This window comes from Rattus norvegicus, chromosome 14 (genome assembly GCF_036323735.1).
Source record: "Rattus norvegicus strain BN/NHsdMcwi chromosome 14, GRCr8, whole genome shotgun sequence".
In the NCBI taxonomy this organism is placed as follows: Eukaryota; Metazoa; Chordata; class Mammalia; order Rodentia; family Muridae; genus Rattus; species Rattus norvegicus.
Genome location: NC_086032.1, coordinates 35,433,444 through 35,450,621, shown reverse-complemented (window position 1 = coordinate 35,450,621; position 17,178 = coordinate 35,433,444). Strand labels below are relative to the sequence as shown.

At 44.4% G+C, this 17,178-nt stretch overlaps 1 protein-coding gene across 18 annotated transcripts in view; it reads right to left on the bottom strand.

Annotated features, from left to right (window-relative positions):
* The window catches only part of Fryl (FRY like transcription coactivator), a 237,975-nt gene that overhangs the window by 94,578 nt on the left and 126,219 nt on the right, over nt 1-17,178 (bottom strand). For all 18 annotated transcript variants that reach the window (XM_063273429.1, XM_063273428.1, XM_063273431.1 and 15 more), the window contains 8 exons: nt 15,443-15,582; nt 14,623-14,719; nt 8,667-8,746; nt 7,898-7,978; nt 5,573-5,741; nt 5,253-5,345; nt 3,299-3,397; nt 2,034-2,135 (listed from right to left, as the gene is read on the bottom strand). In XM_063273429.1, coding sequence (XP_063129499.1) covers nt 2,034-2,135; nt 3,299-3,397; nt 5,253-5,345; nt 5,573-5,741; nt 7,898-7,978; nt 8,667-8,746; nt 14,623-14,719; nt 15,443-15,582 — 861 coding nt within the window. The remainder of the gene's footprint in view (nt 1-2,033; nt 2,136-3,298; nt 3,398-5,252; nt 5,346-5,572; nt 5,742-7,897; nt 7,979-8,666; nt 8,747-14,622; nt 14,720-15,442; nt 15,583-17,178) is intronic.

Below are 17,178 nucleotides of genomic sequence, written 5' to 3'. Positions count from 1 at the left end.
GGACACGACGCGTTCCTTTCTGCATGTTCTAGGAGCACATGGCCAACCAGAAGGCGCAAGCATCATAAACAGGATGACCGTGGATGCAGACCTGCATCTATCACTATGGTGATGGACACAGAGATCATTTATCCTCTTTCTGCCTTGGCAACAGGGGAAATGCCAAGATTCAATCCATCTAGCATCCAGCAAACATTAGGAAAATAAATCCCAGGGAGGAGTGTTGGCAATGAAATGAAAACACTTTTAGGTAGATTAAAAAAAAATCAATAGATTTGCTTGAATCAGGTAATTGACTAGAAAAAGTCTTTCATTAAATTTTCCAATAAATAGAAGAAATAAAATACAACTTGTTGTTATACACAACAGCGCAACACTTCTTAGAATGCTCAAATCTTTTATACTTAAGCACAGCCACATTACTGGAAGCTTAGCAGGCGGGAGCCGAGTCACACAATTTCTGCTGAATAGAGCCTTAATGTAAGCTAAGGGTTAATGGCCAAGACAGCTGTAATCCAAATATCCATGCTATGCTGAGTGGCCCTTATCTCCTTTAGCCTGGCAGATTGATGCAGCCATTCACGCAAATGGACAATATGCCAGAGATATTTAACAGGAGGTAAGGGTTTAAAGAAAACAGCATTTCAAATGGAAGCCTCAAGACAAAAAAAAAGGGGGGAGGGAGGGATTAGGGTACTGTGAGAGCATTGTAAGTATGTTAGGTGGAAACAAAGATATAAAGAAACTTCAACAAAGCAACAGAAAGGTATGAACTGTCATGCCCAGATACATTAAATGCACATCTTAAGAACATTCCAGAAGAAAGAAGACTGACTCAGAAGATGGCACACTCCCCTTGGTGCCTATATCTATGTGACTCATCAAAATAAGGACAGAATTAGTTGCCATATAAACACCTGGTAATGTTTCTTTCCTGGTCGTAAGACAAAAAAAAAGTTTAATCAACTTGATCTAGTCTTGGAGGTTTCATAACCAAAGAGGGTATCTCAAGCCTTGTCTAAGAAGGAATAAAATAAATGAATGTATGTGTCAAAGAAAAACAGACAAAAATACTTTCTGAAAACATACAGCTTCTATATACCTTACTATGGAGTCAGAGCAGGTTTGAAGATAACATAACCATGAATAATAAAATTCTTGAAGGGTAAACGACTCCTGTGAGGCCTTCATTTAACCTCGCTGTGCCTTGGTTTTACCACTGTCTCAATGTAACTCAGACAAAGAACAGGAAGGGAATGTCAGTCAATGACACTTCTCTGACTGAATGGACTCCTCCAACTCTGTATTCACGGGACATGCAGATGGAGCCGCTTGAGGCAGAATCACACCTTTAGTGTTAGACGCTAACTGTGTTCCTAGACAAAGAAGAAATGAGGACCAGGCGAGCAGAGCATGCTGGGAAGAATTCAGTCTCTCTATAAACGCTCACCCCTGTATTGGTGACACTAAGAAAGGACGACTGTGAATGTACCAGACGGTGTGAGTAACAAGTGCCCCTCCGTTCACAGGACAGCTCCAGGAGCTTACACACTGGGGATCTCTGCCCCGTGTTCAGATCATGCTGTGTACACTCTCTGAGGAGGATTAAGTGCCCCATGTTCAGATAAGTGACAATTTACTATCAAAGCTTTTGCATATTACCCAGGCTTAAAGCCAACATTACTGAACTTTCTTAAAACAAAAGACAAAATACGTACAAAATACGTAAGGGTTTTCTGAGACTTAGCAATGGTTTACTTATAATTCTTAATAATTGGATTTATAAGTAAATATCACTACATATAAAATGATATAACCGTTGAAAATACATAATTCTACATTTAATACAAACTAAAATGTTCAAAAGGTTTAATGTGCATACACAATTCCTTACAGAAGTCCACAAGAGACTCTCACAAATGGATTATTCAAATCACCAAGAGTAATCAAAGTTTTGCTATTTACTGCTTAGTGGACACAGGGAAATGGACACATCACAGTATCCACAGGTCAGGGATGTAACAATGTCTTACCTTTAAATGTGACAAACAGTTTTGTAGGAAAATATGCCAGTTATTTAAAAAAAACTGTTTTTGACTGACACATAAAAGACAGGTAATTAGTGGGTACAAAGCCTGTGAGAGAGAGAGAGAGAGAAAAGGGGATTAACGTTTTTCACGGGACGTGCGGAACTCCTGAAAGATGGCTTCATTTATGCTCTTACAGAAAAAATTAAAGACATATAATACAGCTTCTCCATTGTCAATATGAAACGGCATTTCATAGCCTAACGAGGGTGAGTGAAGATCGTGCTCCTCCAGACCAATCCCTTAAACCAGCATCTCCCAAGTTGGGGGGCAAGTTCTTCCTTCTCCCTGACCTTCTCATCCTGTCCCCACTACGGTGCTTCTGAACAGAGAGCGAGGGCCAGCCTGGCATTTGAGTTCCGGCTGACTATGGTCAAGCACATGACTGCAGTGGCTTGTTTCCAAACCCGTGAAGTGACCAGTGATAACCACAAATGTCCGACTGAGGCGTGAGGCTTCAAGTGTGCCGAAGAATGTGAAGCATTCAGGGCAATGTCCGCCACAAGTAGGATTCGTAACTATTTTCGCTTCAGTGTACACGGTCAATATTTGACCAATTCTCCACACTTTCCCTAATTGTAGGAAAATAGTGGGAAGTGGATGGGTTTACTGAGAGGGAAAAGTGCCTTCAGCTTCAGAACGGAAATGATGAAATTGCACAGGGAATGGTTCTTAAAAGATGAGGCTTTGGAATACAATTTTATGGTCTAAAATAAAAACAGTTATGGTTTAATATAAAACTAAATTCAACATATAACATAATATAAAGTTTAAGACACCTGTCAAGACAGGCAAACACTGGGCAGGAAGTCTGAAAGACCCATTAAACACAGAGGCAGTGAAACAAGACAGGCCATCTGCAGGATAGTGTTCTAGTTAAGACCCCGAGGGCAGGAGCCTTGTAGTTACTCAAAAAAACTGTCTCCCTCCCTTCCCACTCTCTCCCATCTCACCCTCTCCCTCCCTCCTCTCTCTTTCCTCCTCCCTCCCTCCCTCCCCTCCTGTCTCTAACAGCCTGCCCTCCCCACCCCCCCATAATGAAAAGTAGAAAATCTAAACTAGAACAGGAGAAAGTACAGGTGCAAAGTCCGCCCTGTCCTGGGAATTTTACAACTTCACATTTACACTTCTCTTCCATCTCTACAGGGGTCATAAATCCGTTACTAAAGCACCCAGCAGAGCACGCAGAGGTTTGAAACACTTCTCGGTACCAGTGAATGCTTCTTTCTGGAACTTAGTTCAAATGTAGTCTGATACAGCATCTCCACAAAATTTTTCAAACAGGGGACATTGACTTCATTTTTAACAGCCTAGGGAAGGAGTGAAGACAAACAGAGATAAAACAGTCACTGCCTGGTCACTGCCCATAAACCATAAGAGCATTATGAGACCCATCTGCCAGGTCTGAGGTAAGTTAATGATTCTCGGAGATGTGCATAGAAGTCTTATGTACCAAATGTTGTAAAGTAAACCTGGGGCCTGGCCTGCAGGAACAGGCAGAGGACACACGCGAGCAGATGGGAGGTGAGCGAACACAGAGCAGGTGCCACACGGGAGGGCGAGCAGTCTGTGCTCTGAAGAGGGGCTGAGGAGGAGGAAGTGTGCTCTAAGCTGAACCCAGCTCCTTTATTGAGCAAACCTCCTAATTAACCCTTCCAGCTCTGGCTCCCACACCTCTCCCTGCCCCTGGGAGACGGGACAAGCCACAGCGTCTTCCACAGCATCTCAGGGCAGCGGTCCTGGATATCTGAGATGCTCCTTCCCCAGATGGGGCGTGCCTTCCTCCTTAGTGTTTGCTCAGCGGTCACCATCTCTCGCAAGGCGGTGCTTGCATAAGCATACTCCATTAAGAGTTCAATTCCCTACTCTTAGCCAGTCCTTCCCTCTGTGTACCCACGCAGGTTCTTCACAGTGCCTGCCGTGACGTGACATCCTACATATGCTGTGTCCAAGTTTATTCTGTCTGCATGCCAGAAATGAGCCCGAGAACCATACAGAATACTTCCCAGCTTGCTGGGGCCTGTTTTCTATGCACAGCGGAGTCCCTGATACATAGAGGACAGCATTCGATGAAGGGATGAAGACAGCCAGCCAGGCGAGGAGGGGAAGGAGGTCATTGGAGATAGAAGCTGTCCCAGGATAACAGCAGCACTTTCACAGAGGTCTGGAGTTAGGGGCTGATACATGGCCTACAAAATTCCTCTGTAGAGGCTCTACCCAACGTACTCAAGAGACCTGGGGAAAAGTCATTGCAGGTAACAGATGACAATGACAGATGACTTCTATTTTTTTTTTTAAATACAGATAGCCTTGTTTGTTATGGGGCTAAATACAAGGCTGAGAGATGACTGTGTCATGGGCAAACCTTTAACTCACAGCATTTTTTTTTTTTTTTTATTCACTTAAAAAAAAAATCCCTCCTAATTTAGTGGTAAGCTCAAAGGAAAGGCAGTTTTCGCAGCTGTGTCAGCTAAGGTCATTAATTTCTCAATATCTTAACTTTTTTTTTTTTAAACGACAATCGTAGCTGGGCAGTGGTGGCCCATGCCTTTAATCCCAGCACTCGGGAGGCAGAGGCAGGTGGATCTCTGAGTTTGAGGATAGCCTGGTCTACAGAGTGAGTTCCAGGACAGTCCGGGCTACAGAAAGGAAACTCTGTCTCCAAAAAAAAAAACAAAAAACAAAAAAACAAAAAAACAACAACAACAACCAACCAACCAACCAAGCAAGCAAGCAACCTTCCAGCCGCCCCACCTCTCCTAATCGTGCTCCCAAAGCAGCACATCAGGTAACTCATGAAATGTACAGCTCGCCAGAGCACGAGTGAAGGTGAAAGGTAGAGCATTCGTTTCTCAGCATGAAGATAAGTCCACTCACTAAACGTTTAAGTGGAGTAAAAATTGAATAAAATAGAATTTACTTTCATATCTGGCCAAGACAAGAGGGGGCTAGTGCCTACAATAACTGGAAAATAATCAAAATCTGTGAAATGATGCACAAAGCCATCTACGCCCGTCAACATAACAGAACACTCTGAGGAGTGGGGGTGCAGGGGTGGGTGAGGCCGGCACCGGTTCACGGCCTTCTGGGGTTTCCAGGGGAGAGAGGGAAGTGTGTTATTTTATATAACGCATGGTATGAACGTATAGGTATGTATATACTTACAGCGGCTACGGGGATAAGGATCTCCACAAATAAACCAGCAAGTGCATGTTTTATATCCTTGTCTTTCACTTCTAAGAAATACTGAGCGCATTCCTGGAAGGGAAAAAGGGAAGTTTAGATTGGCAAGAGGTTGACGAATTCGTATTAATCACATTTTCAAGAATACTCGGGAAAGCTAAGGCCAAGATGGCCTTTAGTTAGGACAGAGTCACTCTACACCAACGATAGTTATCACATGTGAAATTTAAAGACAAATCAGTATTAATGGCGTCACAAGGAAGGCGAGCAGACAGTTTTGGGCTAAGTGTAGCGACTGTCACCTGCATGAACTGAAACGAGGCTTCGAAGTCTTCCACAGGGTACATCATCACTCGGAAGAACTTCATCCCCATGATCAAGCTGATGATGCTCTGGACCACGTGCGGGCTCTGCTCCTTCTGTCGCAGCTCTTTCAACTCAGTCACGAACTTCTTCCTTACCGCCTGGAACCTTTAATGTATGCAGAGACATCATGGACTTGAATCAACGCCTCCACCTTCCCACCCCCAGCTAACTTCTTTAAGGTGAGACCAAAGGATACATCCTGAAGGACTCACACACCTTCTTTCTCTGCCCTAATCAAAGTGACCAGAGGAACACTCTCAGTAGAAAGCGACTGTGCTGATGTACTCTAGGTTTATTTTAAAGCCGGTGGTTCCGAAAGAAGAGGCATAGAGGATAGGCACTTAGGTCATTGATAACATCTCAGCTCTTATGTCTTATTACTCACAATAAAACAACACTAAACAACGTCTCTCACAAATCATTGTATAATTAAGATTGTCTCCAAAATGTAAAGCCCTTTTCTAAGTTCCCAATGACAGTTACATAGGGGAATAGTTCAGGGATGACAAATTAATTCAAAGAAACCAATCAATTGTAGAGTATTGATTGTAACTGAAAATTAGTGTCCCGGGTGCAGAGACACAGAAGAAAGGGTGCTGCTCTCCCTGTGTCACCAGGACCAGAAGGTTTGTGAAATGTGAGCGCAATACTGAGTTCAAATCAACAACCTGTGTGACTAGCATTTCTTGGGTCATACTGAAAACGGACATCTAAAGCCAAGCACTCTGGTACATGGATAGAATCAGAGGCTGGGACAGGAGCTTAGCTGAGAGTCTGAGGCCAATCTAGGCTGTGCAGGAAGTTCTAGGTCAACCTAGGCTACAACAGTAAGACTCTGTCTCAAAAAAACAAAACTAAACAAAACCAACAGCTAAAAATTCCAGAGAAGCAATCAGAGATTGAATTTAAATCACTACAATCAAAGAATTGTTCTAGATGAGATTCAGCCTCCCTTCCTCAGCTTCCCCCTCGGTGGGAATGAGCCCTGGGTGTGAGCCTCCTGTGGTGTGAATCCCTTCATACTTCTCCATGCTCCTTATGTGCATGAGTAGAGACACTGTAGTGCTGCTCCACAGAGCTGGATTTCTTTCTCTTGCAGCTCATTTGAGGGAGGCTGGTACATGAATTCCCCAGCCACTTAGACTCTATCATCCCTCCCACACAGAGTTAACTTGGCCAGTAATTAGGGTTTTCCTGTGTCTAGCTTGCTACTGTATTATTTAGAATTTCTGGTTGATGTTTCTAAGATACATTTTTATTTTTATAAACTCTGGGAACTATAATGTAAAAAAAAAAATCAATCAAAAATCAAGCATTCCTTGTACCTATGATTTTGTGTCCCTTCACCTGAGTTAAGGAGTTACTGTGGGCTACGTGGAATTTGACATTAAAGTGCTATTTGGGGTGGGGTGGGGTGTGTGGTCTGGACCATTTAAAATACTTGAAACTGTGTTCTAAGTCTTATGGTATGACCTTTACAAAGGGTCTCTAGTGAAAATTAAAATTAAAATGTACTAAATAATATATATTACTGAATATTACAAAGCTATATACTGATACAACTATGCTTGCCTTCTTAAAAATTTACAGTGATTGTTATGTGGTGATTCAGGACCAAAGACCCTTCCAAACCCATCTGAGTGTACACAATTCTCCTAACACATTTCCCAGGAGAAACAAAGGCAAACCCAAATGCTTCCAGTTTTGGGAGCAACACAGACCCTAAAGTTACAGTCCCCAGGAGACCGTACAGCAGTGCCGTGTGAATGTACATCCTAAAGCAAGTGCCTGCCCTAGAGTAACGCAGTGTCTTTTACCCTTCCTCACTTGGTACCTCTCCTACTTCGTATTAAACCAAGATGATTAGAATTCACTTCAGTGTAGCCTAAGAGATAAAAGCAATTAGAAAGCAATACAATTAATTAGCTCTGCTCAAAGCTCTAAATGAACAGTTTTAAAAAAATAAAACAAAACAAAACAAAAAAGACATTTCTCATAGAATTCCTAACTGGGATTGGAGTAATGTCGGGACTCTTCTGGACAACCCCTGACTTGATTCAGAGGTGTACACAGGTCAGGAATGAATAAAGAAACACAGGCTGCTTAGTTCGGGACTGAGCATTGTTCCAGGGACTGCAGAAGGCAAGGCTACCACAAGTCGCATGACAATCTGGGCACCAGAAGGGCAGGTGTGGAATCATCAGTGCCGCTACATCAGAGCAAATCACTCCCCAGCACAGACAATGGTTTCTGCTGCTTACTTCGACTGGGCGAGCACGCCAATCACCTCTGCATATAGATCCGCAATGATGTGCACGTTCCCCGTGTTGGTCCCTGAATATCTGAAACAACAGAACGACATGGCGGTTTAGTACCAGTTTTCTCTTGATACAGATTGAATTGAAATTCCTTATCAGAAAGCAAGTAACCCTAGGTAGGACCTGGGATGCTGAGGCAGGGGGATGATAAGCAGTGTGGGGCTAATATGAACAACATAGTTGAGGTCCCCCAGGCCATCCTGGGCTACAAAATCCTGTCTCCAAAGAAAAGTAAAAACAAACAAACAAAACAGAAAGAAAAAGAAAGAAACCAACAATAGAATTCCTTATCAGAGTTTTATAACATCTTAGCTGAACACTTACTTGTAGGATAAAAACTTCATGAATTTCCTTCCATATACATGCTAACTTGCCTTAAAATTAACCTTTTCTTTCTTACTGATCCAATCCATCAATTACTTTTTTTTTTTACAAAAATTTTCCCACATTCGGGAAAGACTAAAACAATTGGGAGCCAATGGCTTTGAACTCATTATAAGATTCAGAGTTGGGAGCCAGGCATGGAAATGCAAACTTGTCACTCCAGCCTTGAGGAGTCCAAGGCAAAAGAATCAAGAGTTCAAGCCCAGTCTAGTCTACATAGCAACCTTAAGAAAACCAAACATGGGAGGGGTGAGAACTTTCCATTTCTACTTAAACAGCCTGAATCGGGATTGTGGAAAAGCAACAAGCTGAAGTTAGTTACACTTACCCTTCCTTGTGTTTAAAGTGCTTAAAAGCTAGGTTTAGAACCTCATGAACTAAGGGGTCGGGTACAGGGTGGACAGGAATCTAGAATTTAAAGAAAAAACATCATGTCAGAAAAAAAAATCACGTCATGAAGGTTTCCTTCCATAGTACGGAAGACTTCTATGAAAGTCTTACCATTTCAATGCTATCAATAATCTATTCCTGAGGCAATAAGCATTTAGAAGTAATTCAAGGAAAATGCACACACTGCTCATAGGGGAGCGTCAAGTCTGACAAGAGCAGCTTGGAAAGATAATGTTAGTAATGAGGCTTCCCATGCACCACTGGTGGGGCTGGTGGCACTTTTCTCACTGCACATACACCAGTAAAGGCATCACAGCATCCTACCCATTCCTTCCACTGTGAGGTGCAGATTATTTTAGGCTCAAGGCAGATGAGAGACAGATGTAAAAAGCCACGTAAAGCTCTCTCTTCTGAGCTGTCTACAGTCAAGTCACTCTCTGGAGGATTTCACCCCTGACTAGGTGTGAAAGCCTTCCGAACCAGGAAGAAGACACATTATTCTGGGAGACGGGATGTCAGGACAGAGATGGGGCTGTATAAATAGGTCTTATTAAATAGCTGTTGGCTGGCGCTAATGTTCTCTTGTGTGTATTTACCTCTCACACTGTACCGCCTCCAGAAATCCAAAATCCATTTCTATTCCACTACAAATCAATTACTCTTAGTAAAAACAGTAGGCAGACTTCAGTTAGGCCTTTTCTCCACCTCCATTTCCCTCTTGTAAAGGCCTCCACATGCAGACGCCTGTCCACCTGTCTTTTGTCAATTTAATTTGTAGATCTCCAGTTACTAAAACTACAAGAGAATAAAATACTTCCTCTGCTTTGGACAAAGATTTATTTATGTTCTTTTTGGTTCTGTGCCTGGATGTGGGTGAGTGTCTGTGACTGTAGATGCCCATGGAAGTCAGCAGTGCAGGGTCCCCTGGAGCTGGAGTTACAGGCACTTGTGAGCGCCCAACATCAGTGCTGGGAACCCAGCGTGAGTCCTCTCCAAGAGCGGGAAGAGTTCTTAACCCCCGAGCCATCTCTTTTCCATAGTAACAATTACATGCCTAAAAATACAGCAGCAGGTACACCAGCTGCTCTCAGTAACTGATTATGAGTGCAAAGGTAAGTCCTAGGGGATAGCAAACTATTATTATGTTAAAAGAACATTCAAAATCAAGAGAAACATTGCTATTGAACTACATATACAACATTTTTTAAAATTAAAAAACTGGGGTTGGGGATTTAGCTCAGTGGTAAAGCGCTTGCCTAGGAAGCGCAAGGCCCTGGGTTCGGTCCCCAGCTCCGGAAAAAAAAAAAAAAGAACTAAAATTAAAAAACTATTATAAAAAATTAGCACACTAGTCAGGAAGGAGGGCAGCAGAGGACAGGACTTGAAATCCACGTAGTTGAGTTTAAATTATAGTTGGCAAACTCAGCAGTGGGCTCACACGTAAACACACATTTAAAACCAACAAACAGAGACACCAATGCTAACTGTCTATCTTAAGCGGAATCATGACTTCTCCAATTCCAGGGACCTGGGGCCAATGTGAAGAGAAACAAAAGCACAGAACTGCCAGTTTTTGTAACATCTTTGACAGTGCCTTATTAGAATTGTGTTACTAAGGTGGGATTGGATGATGATGTCCACATAGCTGCCTTGACACCCACCTTCCACCTTCTCTACAGGCTATTGGCAGCCGTGGCTGAACTCTATACAGTTGGCTGGGAGGTGTGGAGGGAGAGGCTGGGCTCTCAGATGAGTGCCAGTGACAGTCCTGTGAGGGGGTCAACAGTCTACAGACCCAATTTTAAGTCTCTGTGACAAAGAGCTGCTTTATACATGAACTCCTGGGGTTGGTGTTTCTCTAGAATATTCTATATCCCTAGTTTCTAAAATATAAAACAGTAACACTAACAAAAAAAAAAACCTATTTAAACAATGAAATGAATGTGGACAGACTACCTGGTCTGCTCTTACTTAAAGCCAGAAGAAAAACCAGGAAGCACGGAGAGACCACAGTGAAGTTTACAGCAGGAGACTGCACCTCTGGGTTTTACTTGCAGAGGTGAACATGGTCATAGCCATTTCATTTCAGGAGTGGAAACAATGTGGATGAATGGCTGGAATACGGAGTGGAATCTACTGGCTCAGACAGAAAAGAGCCAGACTTGTGTGGTTAACAGTTTCATCTTCGGGATCAAGTTTTTTGCATCTGATGGCTGCCGTGGTATCAGTAACAATTTTGGTTCTGGAGGGGTGGATGCATCGGGCACCACACAACAGCCACCGTTTATTCCAGTGGCTAGCTCATGAAATTGTATCTTCTTGTCACGTCTTACCACAAAATCACATTGAAATGGGAGATCTCATGAAGCTGACTCCTTTCAACGGTGACTGTGGTCATTTCCTCACAGTGACATACTGGGTAAAACACAGCAGAAGGAGTGCAAACCCGCCCTCCCCTCCCCAGTATGAAAAGCCGAGTGCCATGGGCCTTGCTCAGGGTACCACTGGCATCTCACGAGCTGCTGTACATTTCAAGGTGCCCAGCGTCTGCCTACAGGTGAAAGCCCCTCTCACCCAGCTCGTTGCCTCAGTGAACCTCTAAAACTCAGTGTAAGACCCAAAGTATCCCGAACCTTCTAAATGCCAGTGTGCTGGTGAAACGCCATTCTGTTGGGACACTCAAAAGCCCTATAACAACATCAGAGCCTAAGCCTTCGTTACCGCACCCTGTCCTTTTGAATGTGTGTGTTCATGGAGCTTGGATGTGAAGGCTGGGGTATATCTGCCTTATTTTTAATTATCATTATTGTGTGGTGTGTGTGCTTGGTGTATGGGGAGGGGGGCACCTGCTTGTGTGAGATCGCTTCTCAATCCTTTGTCCGACCAATCAATCAACCTAGAAGCATCCATTCTACTAGACTGACAGGCCCATGAGCTCCGGGGCTTCTGCCGCATACCCATGGTACGGGGCTCGGGGTATAGGTGCTTGGCCTATACTGAGTAAGGACTCAGTTTTTCGATGGATCCTGGGCATCTGAACTCAGGTCCTCGAGGCCACACAGCAGGCCTTTGCCCACTGAGCCACCTACCCAGTCCCTCTGTCTGCTTTTCCTTAATATATTTTTAAAATCTTGAGTCAGTTTTGTTCCATTGGTGAATTAATGCTATTTGATTTCATTTTTAGATTAAATCAATTTTTATACTAACTTGTTATGAGGAAAACTTTAGTTTGAAAAGAGACTGGTCAATTTTTACCTAATCTCACATGGTAAAAATAATAACTTCTTATTATTAAAAGGAGAACTTGCAAATTTAAAAACAAAGGAACTAACGCATGGCGGTCACTGCGGCACTGTAACTGAGGGCTTTTCTTCATCTGTGACGAACATGAAGACAGCGGTGAACACTACCTGGGAATCTCCCATGAACCACACACTACTGAGTCCAGATCTCGTGATGGGACTGAAGTATATTATGCATAGCCTTTTACACAGAGGACAAAGGACCAGTGGAGAGCAGCCCAGCTGAGTTCCCCAGCAAACAAGACAGACAGCTGGGACATTAGTATGTGCCTTGGCCACCGCCCAACAATGACAATGATCAGCTGGCTCAGAGATTACTGAATCCTTCATGCATGGGGAAGTAGTACTGAGTGCATAACCATCACCTAGGGAGGGACCATTTACACTGTAAGGGCAGGGACTAAGTCACGCGAGTAGTTAGTCCTCTTCAACAGTGAGCTCGGAGTACGATACTCTGGTACCTCATGCAGGACGGAGTCACAGCCTAACGAGGACATATTATGCATGATAGAAACAAAGGTCCTAGCAAATCCAAGACACTGTAAGTCAGTTACTCGGAGATCTGTGAGGCTCTATGGCATTTTCACATAAATCAGGTTACTTTGCCCCCATATTTTAGAAATCTTTACTGATTTTTAAAAATTTTATTTCTATAGGTTTAGAGAAACTAATTTAAGAAACAAAAACAACTTTGCCTTTTTTGTGAAGAGTCCCCACAAAGAGTTTTGGAAGAGGCTTATACATGTCCTCAGTGTCGTGCTGTTTGATTGGGTGCATCTGAACTCTGGGATGAGGTGACATTAAAGGATGAGGGAGGGCACTGCTGGGAGGAACGGTGTGGGAGCAGAACCCGGGTCCTCACCAGAGGCAGCGCCCTGTCTCACACCCGAGGCCCCTGAGTCAGTCAGCAAGGCCTTGGGCAGAGATCTCGACCAAAAACAAGCCCACTAGAAAAACTTCTAAAAGGCTTATATGTCTTGGTACTGATGCTGTCCTGTGTTAAGAAGCTGTGTGGATTATAGAAGCTGAGGCAGGAGGCTTGCAACTCTGAGAAAAGGGAGGGAGATGGCAGATACTGTCAGGGGAGGATACCCTGCCCCCTAGGTGGGCTATGGGTTGAAGCTTCTGAAGCCAGTCCAAGTACAGGTGACTTTGGGGCTGGAAAGCCAAAACAACCACCACCACCACCACCACCACCACCACCACCACCACCACCACCACCACCAACAACAACAACAACAACAACAGCAGCAACAGGACAGGGACCAACTGGAGAGTAGCATGAGATGCAAAGGAGAAAAACTACAGTGAGCTAGAATCACAGAGGGCAGTGTCTGGAGGAGAGGCTACAATTTCTCAGTGTGGAGGAAGGGAACCCAGTATAACTTCAATAAGAAGGGAGTGTGTAGCCATTGCTCTAGCACTCGAGAGCTCAGGGTCCTGCCAAGGGAGCACCATGGAGAGTTGAACTGGTGCCCCCCACATCACAGGACCACAGTCGGCATACAAGATTCAGCCACAGGGGACAATCAAGGCCTCCAGAGGCCAGGTCCTTCCTCCCCACAGCTCTCCTGCCCCTGCAACTTTGGTTTTAGCATCCTGGCATCCTGGCTACACTCAAAAATATCAGAGAAACCTAATCTGCCCTGGGAATCAGATTTCCCCTACTAAAAACCCTACAACCACCAAAAAACCTTTACAAAACGCATAGTAAGGCGCCTTTGGCTTTTGAGTAACTCATTTCTCTCTCTTAAGTATTCGTTAGGCCTTTTATTTGCAAATGACGGTCAGTCTGCATACATTGTAAAGACAAACAGATAACCCAAGAATACACAATGCTAACTGAATCGAGCTCCACAGCAGAGCACTTTAGATGTGGCATTTGCTATTCTTTTACATCCCATTCTAGAAACAAAACGGAACTCCTATCCAAATGCATCATGAGGAAAATGTGATTTTTTAAAAACTTTTTTTCTACTTTTCTTCTCTAACCACAGTCCATAGTTGGAAATTTACAGATGACCCTTTAATAACATACAATGTCTTAAAGACTATAAGCATAAAACCTTCGAACTTGTGCAAGCACGTGCACGCACACACACCGCCATTCACTTCAACCAATGCCATTCCCATGCTGTATCTTTACTTCCACCTCATGGAAAGGAAGTGAGCGTAAAAGGATTGAGTAGCCAGGTGACGCGCGGACAGCGGAAAGTCCCTAGTTACCGCCATTCCACTCAGCTGGTTCTTCCTAACAAGATTTACCTTCACACACACACACACACACACACACACACACACACACACACACACACACACACACACACACACACACACACACACACACACACACACACACACACACACACACACACACACACACACACACGGGCAGGCAAGTACAGAGCAGGCAAGGCCCAGGAAGGGGAAAGACGTGGGGCTGAATTAGGTGGTCTGGTCACCGAGTGGGCCAGAATCTCAGATAGCGTCCTCAATGACGACCCGAGACATGAGGGCCTGCAGCACGGCACGGCACGGCACGGCACGGCACGGGAGGCAGTGGGGATTCGGCTTGGAGGCAGAGACACTCACCTGCTTTAGAACTTCTACCAAGACTAAACAGAAAATGAAGTCTACAGCTAAGTCCCGCCGCTCCAGGAGGTAATCTCTCTCACGGTGCTGCTCGTCTCTGCAACAAGAACCCAAAAGGAGAACTGTATTGAGACTCAGCGTCCCAAGTGACGGCTGTAGCGTGCTTGGCTCGTGTGCTGTGCCGTGTTCCTCCTCAGCACGTGTGAGTGTGAGTGTGAGTAAGTGGGACGAGTGAGTGAGGAGTGGAGTGGGGGTACTCAGCACCAACTGGGATGGGGACTTCGCTTCAGCACCCGCTGCATGCCTGGCGCGTTCTGCTGTTTTTAGACGCTGCTATTTCTATACACAGCATACACTTCACTGTTCATCTACTAGAAAGAAGCCTGATGTAGAAGAATTGGCAAGAGAAAGAAGAATACTTCAATTTCCCTCTAGAAAACATAGCGTGGCTACATAACTCATTGGTAGTTTAAAAAAAATTCCGCGAACTAAGCAAACGCAGCGTGGGGTAACTTTCTCACACCTAAGGTGGGAACTCTGCATATGATACACCGTGTCTATAGAACTAAGCCACTAAGCCTCAAACAATCGCCTATGATAGATACCCTCAACTGATAAGGTAGATTGTTAAAGTTTGAGCATGAACTCTCATTCTTATGCATTCTTACCACCCCCCAGGGCATAAATTTACCTACCTTGTCTCTAAACAAAGCAGTCCGTGCTCGGTAGCTGAGTGACACAATCTCGGCTTGATAACAATATCACCCCATCTCCTGCAAGTGCCTCACATCCCAGAAAGATGGTTGGCTAGGCCACTTACCCCTTAGACTTTGTGCTAGACCTCGGCCTGTACCCGTAGGATTCATCGTCAGTCCCGTTCTGGCGTCGGTACCAGTCAAACAAGGTTCGGAGTAAGGAAGGGAGACAGTGCTCGGCTACGGAGCTCATAGAGCTTATCAACTGGAAGGCAAGAGGCCGAGTATAACAGGAGAAACGGCAGTGACCTCCCCACTCCACGAGCCACCCCAGGGAAACGCAGAGAGATGATCAATGAGAAAAAAAAAAGTGTCTGAGAGCTAAGGGATGGGCCAAGGCTTGGGCCGTGGCATGGAATAAAGTCAGCTTGAGCTTTAGCCTCAATCAGATGCCGTCCCAAACCTTCACCTTAGTTGGTAGCTTGTGATCTCCCGGCACCCACTAGCCACTCGGCTGTGTGACACCAAGTTTGTCTGCTACACCCGATTACATCCGTGGCTATCTCTGAAGAGCAGTGAGCTATGTGGGTGAACCTCTGGGTTTTGGTTTGTTTTTTTTTCCATAAGCGTCCTACTGACACCTTCTTCAAATCCTCTCTATTCCTGCCCCGCCAGCTTGTCAATGCTTCTATGAACAAGATTCCAGAGCACTACCAAGTTTCTGATGGAGAAGATTCCCTACAGACAAAGAGGAGGATGGAGGGAAAGGCTCCATCCACCATGTTTCTCTATGATACAGGGGAACTGTAGTTACTCTGTTATCCACATGGTGGAGCCATGTCGAAAACAAACTTTTAATGACACAGGGATGGTATATTGAAGTGATCCTTGATGCTGTCTGGACGCATGGGTTCACATCTGCAGTGTCCCTGAGGGCTGTGTGTCCGGCTGAGGGCTGTGTGTCTGTCTAGCAGGTGCTGGTATTGGAGATTTCGGATTTTTGAGAGGTGGAGCCTGGCAGGAAGTGGGTCACCTGGTGGGGCGGTCCCTTGAAAGGAATGCTGGGAGTCTAGGTCACTCCGGTTTCTCCCTGCTTATTAGCCACAGCAAGCTACCACCAGCATGTACTGCGTGTGCCTCCATAGGCAGGATGCAAAGGGATCAAGCGAGCATAACTGTAACCTCTGGCACCTTGAGCCCAAACAAACCATTCTTCCATCTGAGCTAATTATCTCCGATTCCTGGCCACAGTCGCAGAAAGCTGACTAGCACCAAATTCAAGATAAACACCAATTGCTTCCTCTTTTGAATAAACCCAACTTTCCTAGACTAGCTACGACGAGTAGCCCCAGGGTCGTATATCATCGAAGATTCCAAGAACATGCTCTTCCTTCCGGTATTCTCTACATCTGATTCAACACGCTGCCTCCAAAACTAAAACAGCATATAGTCAATGCTCCATTGTTGATTTATCTAAAACATGCGGGCTGCGGAACTGTCAAGGGCTTTGTTCAGTTCTGTGACCACGGGAAATATCTTTTAATGCAGATAAATCGACATCTCTAGAAATCAAATTAATCCCGTGGTGTTTCATGCTCTTTATAAACTTCAAAATTGAGTTTAGCCGGGAAAAGAAACAAACTATTAACTGCACAATTCTGTTTCATTATTTGGGCCTTGTAGCTGCGTCGTGATTTCTAACTTTCTCTGGGCACAATTTATTACAGATTATTCTAATTTGATATGCTCTATGACACTGGGAATTCAAAACAAGATCTTAATTGTATTGTTCAATGTGCTTAAAAATTACGTTTTAAGAAGATGAGTAGTGTGCCCCAAACAAAACTCCATTTAGTATCTA